Raw genomic sequence first — 26,994 nt, 5'->3', positions numbered from 1 at the left:
AACACATTTTTTATGCAGCAAATGGCGCGAAAATATAACAAGAAATAGTTACTAATTTAACAATAACAAATAACTTTAGAAATTGGAGCCTTTTAATGCATAACAAAAATTATATAATAAAAACGAGAATAGCCGGAGAAATGTATTTGACACATTGTTTCAAATTATATTTTATTATTATTTTTCATAAATAATGATGGAAATCGTTATTTGCATTTTAATTTGCCGACACTATTATACGTTTTAGAAGTTTCTCGATTGTTGTAGACCATACTCTGCGTGGTTGGAAAATATTGGAACACGTTCGTCACCAGTAATCCATCACGCGTTAAGGTTCTCGAGACACAGGAATGGGTATGTTTGATCTGGCAGAACTGTGGTTCATTAAAACTGTGGGGTCTGCGTTCGCGCCTGGTCCACAAAGTATGGAAATAAAAAATTAAAAAATTAAAAAAAACGTTTACAAGTGTTTTTGATATAGATGTACATGATAATAATTTGATAAGTATGTTTTAACTTAAATAGGGATGATATAATAAAATTGTGGGGCCTACGTTCGCGCTTGGCCTCCATAGAATGGAAATAGGTACAAACATTAATAAAGACTTTTCATATCTATCTGCGTAAGTATACTTTGATAATTATGTTTCAGTTTGAATAAATACGGTATAATAAAATTGTGTTGTTCGTTCGCACCTGACCTCCATAGAATGGAAATATGTCACAAAGTTTAACAAGTTTTTTTTTTTTTTAATTTAGATCCATAGAATATTGTGATAAGTGTTTCAGTGTGAACGGGTATGGTATAATAAATTATGGGGTTTATCTATTTTAATCTTACTTTCATCATATTTTGCTTTGGTTTTGATACCCCCAAATTCGAAGCTATGTCTTTACAACCCTTCCTTTTCATAACCTATCATACTTTCATAAATCAGAGTCCATTTTCTGTAGGCTGTCTTTGAACCCAGTCAACGACGAGTATTTTTGCTAGTATATATATATATATATATATATATATATATATATATATATATATATATATATATATATATATATTGCCGTTGGCAGAACTCTGATATGAGTATACATTTTGCTCATTAGGATTGAGCCAGCCCCAGCTACGAAGTGTTCTTGATGATCCACGAGGAGCAACTTCGTGTCGTTCACACTTCAGATGTAGCCATTCGCTGCGGCAAACATGTATTCGTGGTACATCTCCCCCCCCCTCCAGTGAATTAAACGCGTCACCATACAAATCTGGAAATTTCTAGGATTCGGTGCGTATATATATATATATATATATATATATATATATATATGCGAAAAAAAACTGCAAATTTTAGCTAAATTTAATGTAACTGTTTAAACTAACTATACCTCATTTGATTGCCCTTTTATTCTTTTATAATTTTACCTGTTCAAATTTGACTTTTAATTGAAATATTCTAGTGTTCACGTCAATTTAAAAAATAAACTTCAAATTGAGGAGGCAAAAAGAAAGTCCGCACAATGGAAAATTGTTATTTAAATGTAACTTTAGGACATTAATGGAGCACAAATACAACAAAAACACAATGAACCAGTTAATATTTAGTAGTATAGCCCTTCTGCAATTTGACAGCCTGCAATATTTTGGGAATTCCTTGAATTAGACTGCAGCAACACTCCGAGGAAAAGACATTCCACTTTTCTTACATTTTTGTCCAAAGTTCTTCTAAATTTGAAATTTTATCATTGCATAGCTGTTGCTTGAAGTAATGTCATACGTTTTCGATAGGATTCACGTCAGGAAATTTTGCAGGCCAATCCAAATACAGAATACCATGCTCTTCCAGGAACCTCTTTACATTGCCAGCTGTGTGAACGGGAGAATTATCCTGCATGAAGATGGGATTATCATCCAAATTCCGACCAAAGTAGGGTAGAAAATGCTCAGTCAACATATCAATGTACTTGGTCGAATTAATTCGACCTTGCAAGCGAACTATAGGCCCTGGACCATTGGTACTGATAATGGCCCACACCAAAACTGAACCTCCACCGAGCATCTAGGATTAAATTCTTCGTTTTTCCTTTTTAATCGACTTAATTTACATAACCTATATCCTCTCCATTTATGGGTGCAACGCAGCAATTCAGTACGCAGGCAACACAGACGACTTTTAAAATGACTCCTAACACGACCCTGTCACCCTTCCCATTAAGGTCCGATTCCAGACGATAGAAATTCAACATTCACAACTTTCATTTTATAATGCGCCCATTCCACTATTGTGACACGGCTCCTTCTACCTTTTGCATATTGAGTTTGACAGGTTTGGGTAGACTTTTTACTGAGTTTAAATTATTTTTTTCAAAACAAAAAAGAAAAAATAGTAATATATATATGTCCGTGTGCAAACGGTGCATTGATTTAAAATGAAACCATATAATTTTGCAAAGCTTCTCCCTCATCCGCCCCTTCTGTAAATATTGTGGATTTTTTTTATTGGTTAACTAGCAGGACCCGTTTCTTGGCGTTGTCCAAGGAGAGATAAAAGTGGGTTAACTAAAAAAATAAATATTATTAAATATTACTTTTAGATAGCTGTTTTTTCTTATTTTATTTTATAAAAATATGTATCCGGCTTCGACCAATATTAAACGTAGCGTTAAATTCCTTTAGAAAATGGAGTAAAAAAAAGGAAAAGAAACCGAGACATGTGAGTATTGTTTTTTCTAAGCAGTTCACTTCTTGTAAGTAAAAAAAAAACATACTCGAACCGAGATCGAAACAAAAACCTAAAGACAGTCAAGTACGATAACATTAGACCAGTGTGACACGATCTTTAAAAAGTGTTTTCAAACCTATTTATTCTTAACATAATGTGAACGATTCGTGCATGTACTGTCGTGAAACAGTTGACAAACAGATAAAACCTCGATGACCACCAAGTGCCAATTTTTCAATTTTGACCCTTAAAAACCCTATATTCCCGAATGAAAACCGATTAAAATGTTTTACAAACGTTTGAATATCCTATGTACCAAATTTCAAGTCTGTAAATCAAAAATTCGTTGAGTCTATAGGTTGAGAAGTGTTCTCATATACGTGCATTCTCACTTTTATAGATATTCTAGCAGGCCTATCGGCGTTGCCCGGTCGTAAAATACGTATAAATATTATATTTTAATTAACGCAGAATTCTCATTTATTATAAACTGAAATACCGTAGGTATCAAACGTAACGTTAAATTCCTTAGAAAATTAATTAAAAACAAAAACGGAAAGAAACTGAGATGTGTGCATGCGAGTATGTTTTTCGTAAACAGTGCATTTCTTGTAAGTAAAAAAAAATGTTTGGCCTGAGATCGAAACACAAATCTAAAGATAGTGAGTCAAGTACGATAACCATCAGGCTGGATTGACACGGTCTTTTAAAAAATGTTTCAAAACCTACTTATTATTAACATAATTAATCTGTTAGCAAAAAGATAAAAATCCGACGACACACACCTACAGGTACTATTATTTTTTTTTTAATCTTGACCCCTTATCCACCCTTTCCCCCCCCCGGATAAAAACTAATTAAAAAGTTTTCTACGTGTCCTATACCAAAACAACACAAAAACGCGTTGTCAGAAAATATATCGCTCTAGCGGTAACTCGGTATATAGCATTTTTGGAAATTACCGGTATATCGGTAACTCGGTCTAGTAGGGTTAAACAACAGGAGTCAAACATTGTGTAACAGATAAGGTCTTAAATAAAATTAAGTTCTCAATGGCAATCTTCTAGAGGCTAAAGTTTCAATACTCGGTACAGGCGATACTAAGAATACAATTACGAATTGCTAAAGACTTGTATCCGATTATGCCCGACAAAACGAGAGCATGCTTCTTTTTTCTTTTTTTTTTTTTTACACAGTGATCACCACTTATCAAGGCCCAGAAGCCACTCAGGGATAAGGGTTATTGCAAGTACATTACGTTAGTGTGGATATTTGAAGTGTTTAATTAAGGGGGCGGTTCATTAGGAATTCTAAAAAAGTTCTGTTCGAAATTCAGTACAGATTCCAGATCCTGGCAGAAAAGTTTTCGAGTGCGACAAGATACACCTGAAGAAGGCCGGAGGTCACCTCTTGTCGGACTTTGGAATCTTTCTGTCGAACTCTGGAATCTGCACAGAATTTCGAACGGAACGCTTTATTTAATCCGCAGTGGTTACATGTCTTCTCGTCTCGTCTACCATGCGTGGGTAGAAGTCTAAAGTAACTCGCAACTGCATTCTTCATTTTACTCGCATTGAGGAGTGAGCCTTCAACCTCGATAAGAGTGTCATATCCAACTGAAATTTACTAAGTACTTTATCCATGACTTAAGACTTGTGCCCTGTCATGGCTGACGGGATGATAACATGCTATCCTCGTAGGTTAAATCAAAGGTTCTGTGCGAAATTTCGTGCAGATTTCTGCCTGCAAAAGAAATAGTTCAGGGTTCGACAAGATAAGCCTGAAGAAGATCGGAGGTTGCATCAACCTAAACGTTAGGAGAATAACACCCAAGATGAGAACATTATTCCGATGAATCTAAATAATACAAATGCTAAAAATAAATATAAACTTGTAATTCCTATCCCTTTCTGTATTATTTTCTTTACTAAAGAGTCACCACTTATCAAGACCAAATGCCACCCAAGGATGCAGGTTGCCAGGGTAAGAAAGAAGGGTATAGAAAACGCATGGGTTATGTAAAGTAAACATGAATTATATTGTCTAGTATATTTCGCGATACGAAATCTGTAATTAATAGAAAAGGACAGTGTGTTTTTTTTTTTTTATCAGAAGACGACAGGTGTGAATCGTAAATAATCCCAAAGTCGAAAAAATATGTCAAAAGGATGGAGGTAGGTTGGAACATATCCGACTAACATCGAGTCTAAGCCAGAAAGAAAGCATGTTTCGATTTCGAGTTTACCATATGTCAGGTACAAGTATTTTTATACTTAATTGAAGATTGATTTCTTTGTCGCTAGTAATATTCAGGGGGGGGGGGATTATTTGAATATTATTCAAGGGAAATAAATCTTAATACATTAAGTCTATGATTGTTTGCGGAATTTAACTGCGTGCGTGTATGTGTGTGTATGTGTGCTGGCAAGCGTTTTCTATTTGCTGTCAGTGTAAGAATAATCCTTCCAAGGACAAGGCAAATGCGTAATAGAGAATGATTTCTTTGTCGCTAGTTATATTCAGGGGAGATTATTTGAATATTATTCAGGGGAAATAAATCTTAATACATTAAGTCTACGATCGTTTTCTGAATTTAATTTGCAATGCGCGTGCACGCTCGTGTGTGTGTGTGTGTGTGCGCGCGCGCGTGCGCGCCAGCCAGCCAGCCAGCCAGCTAGCGTTTTCTATTTGCTGTCAGTGTGAACATAATCCTGCCAAAGACAAAGCAAATACTCAATATAGGTTTTCGACTAGGTGTTGAACTGTTGCTAAAACGTTTCATGTGGCTATGGGAATATTTCGCGATATTTTACCTTGTTAGATACTAGCCTTGTGATTTTCCCTGCAGCTTTTTTTTGTGTCTATTTTTACGATCTTCTTTTTTTGTTGTTGTTTTGTGTTCGCGTGTCTAATTCTTAGATTTCTCGAGTTTTTTGCTTTCTTTGTTGTTGTTCATTCTTTTAAACACTTGTCAGTAACATCCATGGAATCTTGTTTGCCTTTGTCTTGACAAGTGTCTACAGTACCTCTTCCTCCCCGATTAAAATCTGAATATCATTAATTTGTTCTATCGTATTTGTATACATACATATATATATATCAGATTAGCTACCTTTTTATTGTCGCCTTTTTTTTTAATACCTTTCATTTTTCCACACTCCACTTGTTGACTGGTGCGAAACGATACCAGTTTGGTGTGACCCTTTAATTTAATCTGACAAGAGTACAGGTGTGATTTTCTTCTTATAACGTTGTTAGTTTTCATTTTGGTAAGGTCGGCATTCACTACATTCACTTACATAAAACAAATCGACCTAAATAATTGGACACACCACAGATACACGCACGCGCACACACACATAACTCACGTGTGTATAGATTTTCTCCACGGGATAAACTGATGTGTACAATAACAAGCTGAGCCTTACTTAAATATAGATTTTATTTATACAAAACTTCTGGCTATATATTTGCGGACATGATTCTGCTAGTGCTTTTTCCATACAGAAGACCCGTCAGGTCGAACTGATTATGGTGAAATCGAAGAAAATATAAATAGTTTGCTCATGTTATCAAAATGTTTACATAAATAATATCATATGTGTGTGCGTGTGTATGTATATATATATATATATGAAAGAGATAGACTTTATTTATGCAGACATTATACATAAAATATCTTATAAGATTTTTTGTTTGGGACTCAGATCAAGTTATTAAGTTAGATCCATGTCCAAGGAACCTATATCTAAAATTTCAAGTGTTTAGACCCAAAATTGCCGGAGGAGTTTTGTAGAGTTCTCAAAGTGCAAATCGTTGAACTTTGGCCCCTTAACAGCCAAATTTCTGGAAAAAAACGATTACAAAGATTTTCCCAAATCTCAATGCCCAATACCTTGTATATTCAATTTCGAGTCTATAGACTGAAAATTGACAGTTATTGCGTAGGAAAATGTAAACAGAGAGACAGACAGACACACAGACAAGTTTACTTTTATAGATTTATAGATAAAAATAAGAATGGGAATCAAGAAAACAGAAAAACGAAAAGAAAGAAAGGATAAAATAGGAAAGGGGAAATCTCTCTCTCCCTTTCTATCTCTCTTTCTATTTTTCTCTCTCTCTCTCTATCTATCTATCTATCTATCTCGCTCTCTCTCTCTTTTCTACTGACCAGCCGTGGCATACTTCACGAATCGTTGCCATTGACTCCGGTTCTGCGCCATTTTGAGCAACTCAGCCATGTTAATGTCCGCGATGTCCTTCATGTTGTCTGACATTCTTGTGTTTGGCATTCCACGTCCTTTTTTGCCAGGGTTTTACCAACGGACAGATCTTTTGTTAGGCCGTCTGTTCTGACCACATATCCCAAAAATAAATACGGAAATACAAATATATATAAAGAGGAAAATATAAACATGTAATCAGTAAAAAAAAAAAAAACAATTTTTTTTTAAAGTGAAAAAGAAAATCATAGGCAGAAAACAGAGAAAAGTGATCCTTTCTGGTTTTCTTGTTTTTATTAAGAACTGGTGTGATGTGACCGTCCTAGGGAGCGATTGGTCTCCCCACTGAGGGGAGGCTGAGGCTCCTGAAACACTGGAGAATGCCGGGGAGATATGATTGTTTTATTCGTTAAGTATTGTCGTATGCCCGGCCGACATAAACCAAACCTTGCGGAAAGAAAGATCTGAGTTATAAATTTTATTGTTTTGGTGAAAACGACAATTTGATGTCACTTTGAGACTCATAACGAAAAATAACTTCGTTTCCGATGACAACGAGTGCTGACTCAGGGTTGTTAGGTCTCTGAGTGCAGTACCAGACCGAGAGGTCACGGGGTTAACCTTTCGGCCGTGAGAAAAAGGCCTGAGAGAGTTGCAGAATCGCATGTGCATACGGGAAATATGAGAGTCCCCTAAGGTGACGTAATTAGTTGCGATTGGTCCAGGCAGTGGCCTCGACCCACTTCGTCACCTCACTATATAAGCGAGTCCCCGCGTCAAAATCGGCAGTTGGGGCTGAGATTGAAGAGAAATCAAATACAATCGAAGGGTCGTCATCCCGCTCTATCTCCGAACCGCCACCACCGTAAAACCTAGAGTAATTAATCTAATAAGGTCTCCGTTGAATTTTGTCAAAATCAACATTTGAACAATTGTATATAAGTAAATATTGTACATATCTATCTTGAATTAACCAGTAGAATAGTTAACCGAGTCTGTCCTTCTTTTGTGTGCATGAGATTTATTCACTTCCGGCGGCATATCAACCCGAAGGTGAAATCGACTCCGACCAAATCGATCAACGTGTCCTACTATGCTGAGATACCTTGCAAAGGATCCCCTGCGAAAGACGGGCACAGGTCACATTTGGGTGACCTGCGGCGAGCATAGGTCACACTAGCTGATATAACTACCCTAGTCACTTTTTATTCGAGTACTTTCAGATGCGTCCAAATCCATCTTCAGGGATGGTTAACGCTAAAATGTTAGGATATTTATATATGTGATGTTTTTCGTCGCAGTAAATCACATGTTTTAAACTATATTAATGGGTTCTGTACGATTTTTAAATGTATTTAAGAATGTTATCGTCGCTATTATTGAAATTAATTTTTTAATTTCTTAATTTAATTAGTAATGTTTCTAGTATATCAATTTTCTGCTTATTAGTGGTATGTTCAAGTATGAAGGAGTTATCTACTTAAAGTATTCGAAATTTGGATCAGGAAAAAACGGTTTGTAATAGCGCTATAGTTATGAAAATATATTTAGCTACACAGGAACTTCCGCATTTTTTATTTAGGGAGTCGTCAGGCTAAAAGTAAATACGGGGATGACGCACGGAAGCCTCTGTATAGCTTACTTGTCATAAATATATTTTCATAACTTATAACCTAGCTCTACTCACATACTGAGCACTGTTGAAGTAAATCCTAAAAATCGATAGATAAAATATATCTCTTTATAACAGTTTATGTAAAAACAGGAAATTATATATATATATATATATATATATAAGTGAGAAATGTGTGAGGACACTTCTTAACTTATATACTCAACGAATTTTTAATCTTCAGATTTGAAATTTTGTATACAAAGTATTCTGATACGTGGAAAAATGTTTAATCATCCAGAAAAAAGGGCTGCTGAGGTCCAAATTGAAGAATTGGTGCGTGGGAGTCATCGGATTGTTATCTGTTTGCTATCTGTTTCACGAAAGTGCATGCGTGAATCGTTTACATTAGATTCCGTATGTTGAGAATAAGTAGGTTTGAAACACTTTTTAAAGACGTGTCAAGCTGGCCTAATGGTTATTGTATTTGACTCGCTGTCCTTAGGCTTCAGTTTCGATCTCAGCTCGAGTATTTTTTTTTTTTACTTAAAAGAAGTGAACTGTTTAGAAAAAAAAACAATACTCGCATGCACATGTCTCAGTTTCTGAATGAATTAAAATATATTTATGCGTATTTACGACTGGGTAACGCCGGGCCATATGCTAGAATATATATATATATATATATATATATATATATATATATATATATATATATATATATATATTCTGTGTGTGTTCCCTTCATCTTCATTTCTCGTTCTACTTCAATTATTCGGGTCCTTACCCCACCCTCACGGCCAAGCAACTCTATTTAGTTTCTGAAAGCACTACATACCCGCCATTCCATTAGCCGCTTGCATATTTTAATATTTCTATGACAATTTCGACGCTAAGGCTCGGCTTCATAACACTCCTTCAACAGGTGTAACATTTTCTTTCTTCTAACTCCTCCTTTTTGGGGGTCTGCAAGGGGATAGGGTCGCGATGTTGTGTGATTAGGGAGGGGTTGGCATCCAAATAGTCACAAATCCGTAGAAAAATACAACAAAACAAACAAAAACAATCAAACAAAACCTATCCATTCTAACATTTTTCTTGATCATTCAGGAAATAGAGCATGGGTGAGATTCATAAAAGAAATGCCATTATCACGCGTAACAGAGCGTGACGTATATTATAGGTTCGTTAACAAATCACAGTCAGTTAAACAAATTACATACGAAAAGCGTTGATTCATCAAAATACAGGATGGGTCAAAAGTAAGCAGGCAGTCGATGAAGTAGAGACGAAACCAAACGCGGTATGATGCTGGTAATGTGAAGTGCTAGCAAGTCTAACCTCCCAGATTTTCCCTTCTCTCTTTCAGGAGTTAGTTTATTGCTAATCGCCTAAGGCGCTCCTACTGGGGAATGCTGATGGGACTGACTAGGCATGTTTTGCAGCTCCTCAGGAGCACTGGCCCTTCAATCCAACTTTCCTACCTTTGTGTCACTGTAACGTGTTCGTTACATGTCAACCCTCGGAACCCACATGTTGTATGCCGATAGTTGCAATGAAACAAAGACAAGGAAAGAATTTTACTCGCTCTTTTTTTTTTCAGTGAAACAACAGACATTTATTTACAGGTACTTTCCACAATAACGTCTTGTCTCTTGTTTAAAAGTCTTCTCGTACTCTAGTGTGCTTAACAGGGCTCTGCCGTGTTGAATGCGTGGTACTCTATCTTTGTCTGGCCATGTTTAGGATGCGTTTTTTCCTATCGCTCTCAGCTAACATGTCTATCTCAGTCGGTCCCTACACGGTCAAGGTTTTTCTTTTTTATAATCCTTCTTCTTTCGAGCGGTGACGTCACTTCACACATGGCTCGGTCATTTGCATACGTTGGCTGTTGCTGCTGTTGCTGCCATACACACGTCTGCGCCCTGTTACATCACACCTTCCGCCATGGGAAGGAAATAAATATTACAGTTTTTGACTTTGGGGCTGGGAACAAAAATGTGACATCTTCTACACTTGGACTATTCTCTCTTTGGTCAGTGAATAAGTAGTCCTTCCAGATTGAGGTAATCTTAATTTTTATTCCAATCCAGTGTGCCCCTATTTGGGAGCTGGATTTTCCCTACATAACGAAAAACAAATTGCGTCCAACTCTGTCCTCGCCAGAAAGCAAGTAAATACGAACTTCAATGGTCTTTTAGCTTGGGCCAAAGTATAGTGTCTGTTCTGATGCTACGCTAAATGAAGAAGTCATTCTAGACTGGGGCAATTTTTAGTTTGTTCCAATCCAGAGTGGCATTTGGGGGGGGGGCAGATGAATTTCCCACGCATGAAACATTCCTCGTAGCATATGAAATGACTTGAAAAGCTGATATCACTTTTTATGGAATCTCCAAACCTGTTTGTCTCACGCGTTCCAGGTCATTAATTTATCTTGTCGCTTCGCCTGCACCACGTCGGTAGCGTAAAAAAGCTCTAATTTATAATAAGTATTTAAAGCATGCAAAAAACTAAAATAAAAAAAAGCAACAATAATTCTTTGTTTCTTTCATATGCAAAAAATAGGGTAAGTCAAAAGCAACTAGTACATCAAGATATTTTTTGTTTATCTATAAAAGTGAAAGTGTCTGTCTGTGTGTGTCTGTGTGTTTACATTTCCCTACGCAATAACTCTGTCAATTTTTAGTCTACATACTCGAAATTTGATATACAGGGCACTGAGATTTGGGGAAATCGATATGATCGGTTTTCGGCCAGACATTTGGCGATTAAGGGGTCAAAGTTCAACGATTTGACCTTTGAGAACTCTACCAAACTCCTCCGACAATTTTCGGTCTAAACACTTGAAATTTTAGATATAGGCTCATTGGACATGGATCTAACTTAATAACTTTATTTGAGCCCAAAACAATCAATTTTAAGGGGTCATAATAGGGGTCAAAGTTTTTTAAAAAAATTAACCACTTTTTTTGCTTAACATACATCTCCAAATACCCGGGCAACGCCGAGCACCCATGCTAGTAATAAATATTTAAGAAAGGGATACAATATTCCAGATCTTGCAAACATAAACATCTCGACATCCTTTCAGATACAGCTTCATAACAAATAATAGACAATTAAAATATCATCTATAATATAAATATCACCTGTCTGTTTAAATGTATGTATGTATGTATGTATGTATGTATGTATGTATGTATGTATGCCTACAACTTAAGATAGAGGCGATGGATTTTCACGAGACTGGTATCGTTTTGAAGCTCGGCCCTTTGGACGACAAAGATCGAAAAATTAGCTAAAAACACTAATTCCTTCATCCTCAACTGGGAACTTTTGTACAGGGAGAGGTTGCTTATTTCGCCGATATTTTCGAAACTCATCCCTCTTTTCGATTGACTAGCGTAACTTCCGATTTGTCGCAGCAGCAAAGATGTCACGTTTTTGTTTTTTTTTGGTTTTGTTTTTTTAACGTTCTTTTCCTCCTTCGCAATACGAGTTCGAGCCTGCCTGACTGTCTGCCTTCTACCACTTTAAAAAAATTTTTTTTTTGCTCAACACACACCTACAAACACCCAGGCAACGCCGGGCACCAAGGCTAGTATTGTTTCACTGTATCACAGCTCATCAGTGAGGCTAGCAACTACTTCAGGCCAGTGTAGGCGATATCAGAGTTTCTCGGCGTTACGCTATTTGGCTGCTTTTGAGATGGTTATGCCATATTACAATGTTCAAACATTGTCCAAACGCCTAAGCTCTATATGTTTACACAAATAGCATTGCTTGTTTACGCTTGCGGCAGTTTATTTATTTATAGTCATCAACATACAGTACTCTTCCGCAGTTCATCAGCGCAGCTAGACTAGCAACTACCTCAAGCCAGGATTGAAACTCGACGTCTAGGCGATAATCAGAGTTTCTCGCCGTTATTGAGATGGGTATGCGAAATTACAATATTTAAACATTGTCCAAACGCCTATATAGTAAAACCCCGGATACGGTGGCTCTAGGATAGTTTTTTTTTTTAGGTTACGATGTGAAATACAATGTTTTTCTGTACCCTGGTTACGGTATTTTCCCGCTTTACGGTGTTATTTATAATGTTATTTGATTATATACATGTGTATTACATACTGTACTTTGTTACTAATTTTTAATGCTGTATCCCGGGGTTCTAATATATATATATATATATATATATATATATATATATATATATATATATATATATATATATATATACTAATGTACTTGTGTCCCAGCTTTGCCCAGGAAATTAACAACAGTCACCAATAGTCGAGTGGAAGTAAGTCCGACGAGCAAGTAAAATACATGTCGATATTTAGACGACCCATGTCTAAATAAGAAATTTGTAATTGTAAACTTTATAAATTTCAAAACCTTTTAAAATGCAGAAGTTAAATAGCAAGCTACAGTATACATAGAATAAACTTCAGGATTATACTACTACTACTAAATAATAATAATATTATTTGATGCTTAAAGAAAAAAGTAAAATAAAGCTTACACGTATTAAAATAAGGTTACATATTAATTCAGTACATTCACAAAAAAGGTGAGTTACCGCTCTTCAAAACAGAGAAAACGAGGTGAAAATAAAAGTCAACCGACTAAAAACATTAACCCATAGTCGGGAGTAAAAATGAATCTGATTTTTTAGTTAGCTGAACACAATACCAAGTGTGTGGATTAAAAAAAACGCCCAATCTGAATTCCAGGCATTTTTGCCTGACGAGTCCTTAAAATGATGAAATGCGGAAAACTTTGTGTAGCTTAATTACCATATATATTTTCATAACTTTCGACGTAAGCGGTACTGTTGAAATAATATTAGAAAAATGATGCATAAATAGTATATCTCCCTATAAACATTTTTGTGAATAAATGAAATTATATATGTGTTTAGGAGGTTAGATAAAAAATGTATTTACACGGTATATATCCCTTATATCTTCCATATTTTTTCAAATAGAAAGTTCAATGAAGATCATATATACTGGTTGTTGGCCTTGGGGCTGGGATCAAAGTGTAGTATCTGTTCCGGCAGATGCTGCACTTAAGATAATTTGTACCAGTCAATGGAGGGGAAACCCTCTATACTGGGACAATTATTATTTTTGGTAACCAGAGTGACCCCTTTTAGGGGAGCTGGTTTTTACCTCACATTAAAAACGGCCTTGTGCCTAATTTGCTCAGTGGGGGAGCAAATAAACACCATCTGTTCCGGCAGATGCTGCACTTAAGATAATTTGTACCAGTCAATGGAGGGGAAACCCTCTATACTGGGACAATTATTATTTTTGGTAACCAGAGTGCCCCCTTTTGCCTACTTTTAGGGGAGCTGGTTTTTACCTCACATTAAAAACGGCCTTGTGCCTAATTTGCTCAGTGGGGGAGCAAATAAATACCATCTGTTCCGGCAGATGCTGCAAGCTATGACTAGCTATGACTAGCAAAGACCAGATGTGGGGGCAACCCCACATGCCTGACCTTTAACCAGCTCCCATTTCCCACCTCTCGGGAGCTGGTCCCCTTTTTCCCTTCCCCCTCCCTTCACTCCTCACATTAAAAATTGGCCTTGTGCCTAATTTGCTCGGTGGGGGAGCAAATAAATACCATCTGTTCCGGCAGATACTGCAAGCAAAGACCATATGTGGGGGCAACTCCACATATAAGACCTTGGTCAATGTAGGGGCAACCCTTCATACCAATTGTCACTATCCAGCTCCCCTACTCCCCGGGGAGTTGGTCCCCATTTCCCCTTCACTCCTCACTTTAAAAATCGGCCTTGTGCCTAATTTGCTCGGTGGGGGAGCAAATAAATACCATCTGTTCCGGCAGATACTGCAAGCTATGACTGGCTATGACTAGCAAAGATCGGATGTGGGGGCAACCCCACATGCCTGACCATTAACCAGCTCCCATTTCCCACCTCTCGGGAGCTGGTCCCCTTTTCCCCTTCCCCCTCCCTTCACTCCTCACATTAAAAATCGGCCTTGTGCCTTATTTGCTCGGTGGGGGAGCAAATAAATACCATCTGTTCCGGCAGATGCTGCACTTAAGATAATTTGTACCAGTCAATGGAGGGGAAACCCTCTATACTGGGACAATTATTATTTTTGGTAACCAGAGTGCCCCCTTTTTGCCTACTTTTAGGGGAGCTGGTTTTTACCTCACATTAAAAACGGCCTTGTGCCTAATTTGCTCAGTGGGGGAGCAAATAAATACCATCTGTTCCGGCAGATACTGCAAGCTATGACTAGCTATGACTAGCAAAGACCAGATGTGGGGGCAACCCCACATGCCTGACCTTTAACCAGTTCCCATTTCCCACCTCTCGGGAGCTGGTCCCCTTTTCCCCTTCCCCCTCCCTTCACTCCTCACATTAAAAATCGGCCTTGTGCCTAATTTGCTCGGTGGGGGAGCAAATAAATACCATCATATATACTGGTTGTTTGCCTTTTGAAAACCAAAGAAGAGATTGAGTCCACAATTATAATTTTTGTTTCTATCTTTTTTCGAGTAAATGCCTATATTTTCTTTTAGCATCTCAACCCGTAACGAAAAGTATTGTCTCTATTTTGTTTAATTACAATTTAATCATCACTGAAACATAACCAACGAAACCAGACATAGTATACAATTCACAGTGGTTAAATTCAAAGTAGCAGTTTAAGAAGCTCCAACGTGATGGTAGATCTTATTTGGAGGGACTGGCGTTTTACTTTTTTTCTTTTTTTTTTTATATCATCTTTGAAGTTAGCTTTTCGTGTTTTTGAATATCCGTTCGTCTTAACTTTCCTAATCACCTTTCTTCCTTTTTTTTTGTTTTGTTTGGAATACTGTGCTTTCTTTTATTAATATATCATCGCCTCTGAAAAGCATCCAAATAAACTAAAGGCAACATTTTTCATTACGGGTTGCTTAACGCCCGTAAGACGGCAAAAAAAAAAAAATGATATATAGACATTCGCCTAAATAAAAATTATTAAAAAATAGCGTCTAGCTAAATCCACTGTGAAAAATTTCACCCACTCTTTATCTGTGCCTAAATCAAAACGTTGATTCCATGAGCAAAGCTTCTTTCTTAGAACTGCACGCCTGTGGAACTCTGTTCCGTCTGCCTGCTTCCCACCTGACTACAACTTGGATGTGTTCAAGTCCAACGTTAACAAATTCCTAATGAACCGCCCCCTTAAGTAAACACTTCATCAAATCACCACACTAACGTAATGTACTTGCAATAACCCTTATCCCCGAGTGGCTTCCGGACCTTGATAAGTGGTGACCACTGTGTAAAAAAAATTAAATTAAATTAAATAAAATAAAAATAAAATCCAAAATCGTGTATAAAACATAAAAAAAATTACCAAAAATTGTGTGATTTTGAACTGATTCTGTCCTTTGGTGACTGGGATGCGACTAACTAGTTTATATCATTCATCGGTTTTTCTATATTGATACTATTCAATAAGTATAAGCATGATGTTTTTTTTTCTGTTTGTTTGTTTGTTTGTTTTTCATAATTAAAGCTGGACATACTGGTGATTGCTTTACTAAACGTCACGTGTTTCCGGTATCCCTTGCTTCCGTTTTTCTATTTCTACATATGTCAAATATCATCTATTAAACTTCATGGCGACTTAATTCTTCTATGGTTATCATTTTTTTTTTTTTTATGGACGTGGAGATATATTCCAATTGTGATTTTTTTTTCTTTCGCATTCTATTTTACCGGGATGGCTAATATAGATATAAATATGTGTACTAAACCATAGTTAGTGGTCACTAATCGGCTGGGAAACCATGGTTCAGTACACGACTGAGTTATATCAAATACTTCAAGCATCGCATTTTATTTTTTGCTTTGCTAAACACTCAGCGTTATCATTTGAAGATCAAGAGTAAGTGGAGTAGTATACGGTAGGAAAGGTGCACATCCTTTCATCTTGCTGGCTCGGAACATCGTATTTTTTCTTGCTAAATATCCAGCGTTATGATCTGAAGATCAAAGATAAGTAGAGCAACATAACGAAAGGAAAAGTGCACCTCCCTTCATCTTGCGGTGTTTTTTTTTTTTTTTTTTTTTTTTTGCAAAACAGTTACCGCTAATCAAAGCCCGGAGGCCACTCTAGGATAAGAGTTGTCCTAGACAAGTGTAAGGTTGTCACTGAGACAGCATCTTATTGATCGATTGTGGTGGAAGGTGGGTAGAATATGATTAATTAAAGGTACGACACATCAAAAACTTGTTTACATTGGACTTGAAGACGACCATGCTGTAGTTAGGTGGAAAACATGTCAGCGGAACAAAGTTCCACAGGCAGGTATTCTAGGAAAGAAGCTTTGTTCATGGAATCTTCATTCAGATTTAGGTATCGACAAAGTGTAGGGGGGGGAAGTTGTTGGTAACGAAAAGGGTGCCTTCGGATCGCCCTCAACTACGTTCGATGTATTTATAATCATAATTAGATTGTTAAAATGTTTGTTTTTTCTTTTTCTATTTTTCAGGGAGCTCTACAAGAACTGAAGATGCATACGAACCCGGATGAAGCTCAATACAACGATGAATCTTATGTAAGTAAAATGTTTTGAAGATGAAATTTATCGAATAGTTTTTATCTAAATGAGTTCAATCATTACTTTTCCGTAAAAATATGGAGATTAATTATAAAGAATAGAAAGTGGACATTGAGTTTACTTTCACCAACCTCGTGACTTTCGCTTGCCTTATTTTGTCTTTAGTCCTCACATTCCATGGGCGACGTTTCTGACAAATAGGGAAGAATTGCTATTTTTCTAAGTCGAAATCTATCCAGCTTACACTGATCGTTGGCTAGTTTGCAACCTGGAAGTAGTTATTTATTTTTATCAGTTTCTTACGCCAAGGGGCTTCATGCCTTGTCTGGGTTTGATTTCCATAGGAAAAATAGCGAATTTATAAACCTGAAATCTAATCAATTAAACGCATAAAACAACGCACTACACGCCTTGTCTATTTGTCTCCAATTAAATTTGAGTTTCTATGTTTTCATTTCAATTTGTATCCGAGTAACGCAGACCCTGAGCTAACGAAATGTAATCGAGGAACTGCATCAAACCTAAAAAATTAACTGATGAAAAAATAAAAAGATAAACCAAAAAAAAACAACATTTAGTGGTACTAGATCAGGCCATCGGAAGATATCGACTTATTTACTTAAATGCACTAAACATTGATATCATTGTTGGACCCCGACAAGAGGAGGGTGGACCTGTAAATTAACCATTGTCTGTTCGTCTGTCACCACTTTTCTCAATAACTACGCCTGGGAATTTTTTGAAATTTTGCACAAACATTAAACATGATATGAGTAAAAAAAGTAACAGGACGGATTTTCCGAGAAAACTCCGGTTGCCTCCCGAGAGTGCCTTTCGGGTTAAAATGGCTAAAATTGACACGTTTGTGCTTATTAAAAAAAAAATTGATGCCTTGGATTTTTATTAAACTTTCTGAAAAGTTGTAACTAACTGATTTCTATATAATTTTGTTTGTCTATACTTTGCGATAACTCTTGGGTGTATCCTAGGAGCTCTTTTAGGGCTGATAAAAACATTCCATCTTTTATACTATTTTACCATATTAGTCCAAAATTTTCTGTGTGTCTATTTAGCCGTTTTGCATGGTGCTGAACTCAAATTTAAATATGTTAAGGCCTTGGGGACTTTTGGAGCTAAATGTGGGGGGGGTGCAAAAGATGGACTAGTCATTTCTTTTTTGTATGGTGTAAAACTCAAATTTACATATGTGAAGGCCTAAAAATGCCCTGTTTGTTCATTTTTACCAGGATGTGACGTCTCCTGGGGACTTTTGGGGCTAAATATGGGGAGGGGGCGCAAATGCAAAATTAATTCATTTTTTATGCATCGTTCACTGTGCACTCACGGGGGGGGGGCATGCATGCTTCACTTGTTTTTTTTGTTTCAATTTGCAAAACTCAATCATGTTCTGTAAAGCAAAATCAAAAACAGCAATTTTCTTTACAAAATAATCCATGAATAAATGTTTGAAGATACAAACCACTTGAAGCATAAACACTGCTTTCCAAAATTTACTGGATTCGGCAGAGTTGATATGGCATAGAAAAAACAAACCAAACATCACGAATGAATATTTAAAGATATAAACCAATTGAAGCATAAAATCTTTCTTTTTTAATTTCAAATATTACTGGATCATCTTGAAAAGGGTTGATATAGCGTAAAAAAAAACAATCAAACCAAACACCATGAATCAATATTTGAACATCTAAACAATTTGAAACCTAAAACACTTTTCCAAGATCACAAGATTCGTCTGAAGATATCGGCTTTTTTAATTAAAAGCATCAAACATTAATGTTATTGATTTTTTTTCTTTACCATTTTCAAAACTCAATCATGTTCTGCAAAGCCAAAAACAAACACTTTTTTCTCTAAAATATAATTAAACTAAACATAATGAATAAATATGTAGAGATATAAACCATTTCAAGCTTAAAAAACGTAGTTGTCTAAAATTACTGGATTACTGGCATTAAATAACCTAAAAAGGGTTGATACGCCATAAAACAAAACAACACAAAAAAAACATCCTAGAACTGTGAGGGATTATATTAAAATTATAACCATTGAAAAATTGCGAAACTTAGAATGCCATAAATGGTAAGATATGCACTGAAATAATTGAAGTTAGAAGGGAAAATTGGAAGATCCCTGAAATGTGATTTAGATGAGAAAGACCCATAAAATGGTTCAAATTTGATTAGAAAGGATGCCTTTAAAATGGTTTCGATACGAAACAAGATTTATAAGATGTTGGCGGAACGAAAATCAAAATGGATATCCGCCCGGACTTTGGAATCGTTTCTTTTCTTTTTTTTTCGTTTTCACCCCAAACAAGGCGGCCTTATCGGTGGGGCATTAGAATACGCCGACTGCCCCCCTACAGAGGGTAAAAGTCCCTCAATGAGGGTCTTGGATATGATCTTAAACTATATCCAGTGGTGAGGCCCCAGCTTGTGGGGTTTGGGGAGTGTGGAGCTACCCTTTAATCACCATTGCTCCCAGGTCCACTCTGACCCGGAGTGGTAGTACCTGTTAGGGTCCCAACTATGGGTTAAATAGAAACCGACGTGAAAACAACAAATATATTCTATTAAAAAAAAAAAATTCTTCAAAATCTTTGGATTCGGCATTAAATAACCCGAAAAGCGTTGATATGCTGTAAAACAGAAACAACCAACCAACCCAAACAAGGCACATTGCCACTTTGATGTAGAAGGCTACTATCAGAAACATAAGTTGCATGGATGCTATGTAAAGAGTTGAGCAGCAAGATGTCTGTTCACATTGCACTTAAACTTCTGCATCTTAGTACGTTTGGGAAAGCAGGAACCTGGAAGGGGGGTTCCAAAGTTCTGGGAAAAAACTATTAGAGAAGGAGGCCTTCTTACATCTATGGATCTCTACTATGTAGGGGTGGGATCTAGGTGTTTGTCGGGGTATTTACATTGAGGGTTCGTCGGAGCATCCACCATTAAAATACTTTTAGAACAGTCAGACAGGTGCAACATTTCGTCGATGGGACAGAGGTTGAAGCCTAGATGACAGTTCAGAACCTGTCAGGTTGACGACTCTCTTTTGAACCCTGTCCAGGAGCGAATAACTAGCAGCGGATGCACCAGCTCAAACGTAACAACAATACTCCATACATGAGCGAATGGTGGCCTTGTAGAGGTACAGAATACTTTCAGGCATAAGCAACTTTCTAGCACGGTAGAGGGAGCCCACTTTCCTCGCAGGGACCCTAGCAATGCTCTCAATGTATCTGTTCTAACCCATGTTCCCTGTACATGTTAGTCGAGGAGTTTGAAAGAAATACTTTCAGGTAATGTATCTTTAGCCATAGTTATTGGTGGTTCAGAAGGTTTCTTGTAATTATTGAAGGAAACAATCTTAGTCTTGGCAGCATTGAATGTGACCATCCATTTTTGACCCCGTTCAACCACAGATTGGAGGTCTTCCTCTAGTGTTCCTACCATTTCTTTAGAAATGTGTTCATTTGTTTTCCCCTTGTGTCTGTTATATAGCATGGCGTCATCAGAAAATATATCCATCTCAGAGACAATTTTATCAGGTAGGTCATTTACGAACCAGATGAAAAGGTATAACGCCTGTTCCAACTTTGTGGTCAAATAGCAGCTTTTATTTGATATCTGCTTGTCCTTTTGTATTAAATAATCCATAAACGGTTGATATGCCATAAAATAGGAAAACTAAATGCAGGTTACACATCGATGTTTTGGCAACTCTTAATCTGAGCCAAATCACGACACGGAATTTGATCCTCCCACTGCCACCAGACTAAGTTAGTGGTCGGGCAACAGATGGCTCTGTGCGTAGTGTGGAATCAATTTGTTTAATCTGCACTTGCAAGTTATGAGATTATACCTTACATTGTACAAATTTAACCATATTTATCAGTCGAAACATTTTGTAATTGACAACGAATATGAAAAGTGTAGTCTGAACTATACAAGGATTAATTAGGTATTAAAGACATCATAAAATATGGGAAACAAAAGGAACAGCTCCTGGACAACACCGGTTGATTTTCGTACACGCATGTAGCACCTGTAAACAAATCTAATATATAAAAAGCATTATATTTGTCTGTCTGTCTTCATATTTTCAAACTCTATCTCTCCAAAAACTAAAAGTCGCAGAGTGGCGCTAGGGGCTTCAAATGATTAGATTTTTTATGGGTCTTTTAGCCAATTAATATAGTTTTTAAGGGGTCAAAACTGAAAAAAAAATCGTTATGCAGGTTATACATTTATCTTTAATCAGTTCATTTGCGTGTAACGTTGGTACAGTGGTAACGTCACGAGTTTTGAATGCTCCAGTTTTGCTTTCGGTTTCAATTCTTGCTGATGGCACGCAAATATATATTTTTTTTTTTTTACTATTGACATCACGACTTTAGAATGATATATACGAAATCTGGACGAATTAAAATATCATATTTAAGCGTATTTTATGACCGGGCAAAGCCGGGTGCCCCTCGCCTCACTAGTATAAGAAAACCATTGTTTCGCTTTTCGTTTGAAGATCAATTTTTAATACAGGGAAAACTTGATATGTTAAAAGGAAAACGTATATTAATTTTTTATATCGTGTGCGGTTTTTCATTTACAAAGTTTTTAATAAATAATCTAGGATTAACAATTTTACGTTTTAATAGTTAATTCATTTTTGGTAGGCATTTTAATGTTTAAATGAGAAAAAAATAATGTGAGTTGTTTGGTTTTGTTGTTTTTTTTTTTTTTTCATTAACAATTGTTAATATAGGTAAAGTTTTATTTCAAGAAATAGTGTGAATGGCACACTAAATTTTTTTTCGATGTAGATACACAATTTGTTCCAATCCATAGTTCCTCATTTGGGAGAGGGGAAGGATTTTCTCTACATTAAAAACCGATGGAGCTGCCCATGCAATTTTAAAGACCAAAGTGCTCTTTTTCTATGGCGCTATGCCAAGAAGATAAAGATCTTTTCCGCTTAAAACTCGTATTGTACAGTTGTCCAGTTCGCGACAATGTCGCACTTTTATAATTGTGCGCCAATCGTGTAGGCCCGACAAATAATATGACAAGTTTCACAAAACTATTTTACTTCATGGGAATAATTTGATCATTGTCATAAAAGACATTTTTATTCAGCATAATTCGAATATAATACTGTCTGGATATTCACCTCTGTGTGTGTGTGTCTTTGTGTTTTTTGTTTTGTTTTTTTTGTTTGTTTTTTTTTTTTTTTTGCTTTTTATTGTTTTATTTATTTATTTTCTCATTCTTTGCTTTGTTATCTTTTCTTAGGTTGATGAAGGCAGCGGATCGGGAAGCGGATCAGACGACATTGATGATCCTATAAACAGAGTATCAAGACCACCTTATGTAAGTAATTCCCTGTTCACAGGTACGAAGTTGGTTGCGAAAGGCGTGATAGGTGACCTAATGCCTTCGTTTGGCAGCGGTCAGGAGTTTCAGGATTTTGTCGTTTGGATGTCAGATACTAGTGTTTAATTATGCGATCTTATCACCATCCCTTGATCAAATAATTACTTTCATTTGATCAATTTGCATACGACCGGGATTTCAAGTACAGGCTGAGTCAGAAGTAGCCGAACAGTCTATATATATATATATATATATATATATATATATATATATATATATATATAAGAGGTTAATATAGTTTGCTTAAAGCATTGTCTAGTGTGTATACAAAAGAATTTATAGAAGCAATGCAATGCAGGGGTGTAATGGATGGACACAAACTGGAGCAAATTAAGATATAACAGTGTAATGAGGTACGCCAGATTCATCTTTTATTAAAACAAATATATCTGTCTATCTATTTATCTATCCATATATATATATATATATATATATATATATATATATAAAGAGAGAGAGAAAGAATGAATGACGAAAAGTTATATTCCAAAATTCATAATGTTAACCATTTTATAATTTATTCCTTTAATTCAGTTGACTTATACAATTCTTGACAGTATCTGTTTCGTAGTACAAAATCAATGTGTCCTGGATATGACCTTAAACTATATCCAAGCTTGCGGGCTTTGGGGAGTTTGGAGCCACCCTTTAATTGCCATTGCTCCCAGGTCCACTCTGACCCGGAGTGGTAGTACCTGCTAGGGTCCCAACTATGAGTTAAATAGAAACCGACTTGAAAACAACAAATATATTCTATTAAAAAAATATTCTTCCAAATCTTTGGATTCGGCATTAAATAACACGAAAAGGATTGATATGCCGTAAAACAAAAACAACCAACCAAAATCAATCACTTAATTATTATATCAATCAGTGAATCTATTTAGGCCCTTGACGCATTAGAAGAAATAGCAACAATCAATCCGTCAAAAGAAAATGAAGTGTGGCTTGACATGATAAAATTCGAAAATTGGAAGAGAAGCTGCAAATACCTTTATATTTTTCCATTACGCCATACTAAATATATATATATATATATATATATATATATATATATATATACTAGCTGTACACTGCCACGCGTTGCTGTGGCTCAATTTGGTGTAATGGAAAATTCTAATAAAAAGAGAAAAGGCATGTTTTTTATATTCTTAGTACAGCAATCCACTCTAAAAAAAAAAATGAAAAAAATGATACTCTTGCAGAATTGGATCCTGATCCTCAAGATTATCGTCAATCATGGCTTGGGCTCGAGAACAATCAGTGGATAAAACTAACGTTGAAACGCTAAAAAAAATGTTCTTTCTTTCTTTTCTGTATACAAAAATGTAAGTTAGTAATTAATATTTGAGTGATGGGGGGGGTTACTATACACAGATTCGAAAAAGTTGTCCAAAAACAAATGAAAGCAAAGGTAAGGTAAGTTACATTTCTACCTAACTGGATAATTTGGTGTTTTTCTGTAAGGTAAAGTGTTTAATCGGCTGGAAAAACAGAAATGGTTGCAGTTAAGTTTGGGAAATTAAGTTGAAAACTAAAAACTATACAATACAGTGTTAAAATCCCACCGAATATGTTACCATGACATAGGCTGACATAATCGGTGGGTTTGTGACAGTATTTTGTATAGTTTTTTAGTTTTAACTCACTTTCTCAAACTTAACATAATCAACAGTGTCCGCCACCATTTGTATCTTTCAAATACATCGATAAACACTGTTTTTCGAGCTGACTAAACGTTGCATTAAATGAAAAGGGTTTGTATTAACAGATACAAAGAACGTTGTCAAAAAATGAATATATAACAAATAAATGTTATCAAAGGCAAGAAAAGTAAATGTTCTACCTAACTGGATAAGATTGTAGTGTTTTTATGCAATGTATAATGTTTAATCAGTTCAAAAACATGCAGTGTTTATCGGTATATTTGAAAAATACAAATGGCAGCAGACTGTATCGAACACGTTATGTTTGGGGAAATTTTGGGAAAATGAGTTTAAACTAAAAAACTATACAAAATACTGTTAGGAACTCACTCAATATATGATACTTTGATGTAGGCTGACATATAATCAGTGGTTTTAAATTTTGATCGATACAGGTAACGACTTTTAAGAGTCCCTTTTAGTGATTACCTGGTTTGAGGATATACAACTAAATGGCAAATCTGCCCCAAAAATCCGGTATTATTTTACTTTAAGGCCCGTCTCATGTTCGTATATAACGAGATATTTTATTGTAGATTTCAGTGTACTAAAAACGTATTTGCAAACCGTTTCCATCGCAAAAAGAAAGTTTTCATGATATGAAGAAATTACTTTTTCGAAAAGTAGGTGATCACTTTTCAATTTAAATTTAAGTTAGAATGAGCACCCACTTTCTGGCCACCTGAGAGAGGGGCATTTTTATGTGGGGGGGGGGCGGCCGACCCCCCGCCCCTCTAACCAATTTAAGCAGGTAATTTTAAAGGATTTTCCAAGGGTAGAAAGAAAGCCCCACCCCAAAAATCGTGGCCACAAAGTGGGTGATCATTTTACATTAAATTATTATGGAAAAGTGATCCTTCATTTTTTTAAACTAACACTTCTTCATATCTTGGAAACTACTCGTTTGCCTTAATTATAAAGGTTATTTTCGTTTTCAGCGGCCCCGAAAACCTATAGGAGTGGTAATTTTAAAGGAATTTTCGAGGGTGGAGTAATTTCTCATATTTACCTTTTTTTTCCCCCAATAACATAAGAATTTAAGAATTAGACAAATTTATGGTGCTAATGCACTTACCGATCCGTACTATTTTTTAAATCGTATTTCCAAGTTTAATTTAAGTTTTTTTTTATTCAATTGTATTCTAAATAATGTTAATGCTTCAGTACTGTTCCTTGTCTGCTTAAGTTTAATTTTTGTTTATTAAATTGTTAGGTGAAAGTCCAGAATAGTTACAAAACACCCTCTTCTCCCCATGTTAAGAATGGATTTTTAAATAATAACGTTAATATTTAAAAAGCCATTCTTAACATGGGGAGCGGAGGGTGTATTTTAACCTTACAATTGAATAAAAAAAAACATATAATAAAACTGTAATTAAACCTGGAAATACGATTTAAAAAATAGCGCGGACAAAAATAAACTGTACTTTACCAACCAATCTTATATCGAAAAACAACAAAAAAAAACCTCAAAAGTAAGCGAAAAACTTTTTGGGGGGGCCTTATATAATAAAGAAAAATGTGTAAATTAAAAAATTTGGAAGATAAACAAAGGAATTATGTTTTTTTTTGTTTTTTTTTTTACTCATCGAGTTAACAGAAAATGAAATATTTCGTCAATTCGTGGCTATGAAATGAATCGAACCGTAAGTTCAGTTTTATCAACAGAACAGATACGCAGTAACGGTTAAAAAATATATTTATTTTATTTAATATTTTAATAATTCGCGAGGTAAATTTATTTCAATAACATAAAAACATACCTCGACTCTAAAGATGGGTTGTCTGAAAATTTCAAATAAATTGGTAACGTAGAAATATGGTTTTATTCATTTGTAACGAACCAAATTTACATTTATATATATATATATATAGATTTATACACATAGAGTACTGTTTCGCAGCTCATCAGTGAGGCTAGACAGACAACTGCCTCAAGCCAGGATCGAAACCCGACCGCCCAAATAACAGTCAAGGCTTCTCACCATTACGCTATACGACTGCTGCTGTGTGGGTAATGAATAAACGATGTTATGCATCCTAACACAAGCACAATTAATTCCCTGAACAGAACATTTTTACACCACTTCTATGCTCCCCAACGCAGATTAGAATCTATTATGAAAAGTTTATGTAGAGAACCAGCATTCCAAATTACATGATTTTCATTTTAGAAAATCGCTAAAAATTTAAACCTCATGCTTAAGGGGTATTAATGAGAAATTAAAATTCAGCAAAGTTTGTCCAATTACTATAAATCAAATTTAATGCAAATCTGAAATATTTGAATTCTCTGTATGCCTCTTCAAATATTTCAAAGAAAATTGTGAAATATTAACATATGTCTAATACGTATTGTTAAAATTTCACAAAAGTTAGGGTGCATTAATTAATTAATTAATTAAATAATTAATTAATTAACTCAGTGAATATTTTTATTTTCTTTGCATAAAACTATATTAAGCAAACGTTACGACCCCTTTAATCTTATACAGAAGTATATATATATATATATATATATATATATATATATATATATATACATCACTAAATATAGAATATGTAATAAAGGAGATAATTTGAATGCCTAATGGAGAGAATTACTAGACACTATCCTCGTGCAGGTCTCTCCGTACAGGGTTTATCTGGTCAACCTGGCATGAGGATACATTTCCC

At 35.6% G+C, this 26,994-nt stretch overlaps 1 protein-coding gene across 8 annotated transcripts in view; it reads left to right on the top strand.

Moving 5' to 3' along the window:
* LOC145248141 (uncharacterized) overlaps positions 1 to 26,994 on the top strand; it is a 568,735-nt gene that overhangs the window by 417,575 nt on the left and 124,166 nt on the right. For all 8 annotated transcript variants that reach the window (XM_080109960.1, XM_080109956.1, XM_080109957.1 and 5 more), the window contains 2 exons: positions 17,085 to 17,150; positions 22,472 to 22,549. In XM_080109960.1, the coding sequence (XP_079966086.1) occupies positions 17,085 to 17,150; positions 22,472 to 22,549 (144 nt within the window). The remainder of the gene's footprint in view (positions 1 to 17,084; positions 17,151 to 22,471; positions 22,550 to 26,994) is intronic.

This window comes from Euprymna scolopes, chromosome 26, assembly GCF_053919585.1.
Source record: "Euprymna scolopes isolate OS-2025 chromosome 26, ASM5391958v1, whole genome shotgun sequence".
Taxonomy (NCBI): Eukaryota; Metazoa; Mollusca; class Cephalopoda; order Sepiida; family Sepiolidae; genus Euprymna; species Euprymna scolopes.
The sequence above is the reverse complement of the archived record's forward strand: the minus strand, read 5'-3'. Positions and strand labels throughout refer to the sequence as shown.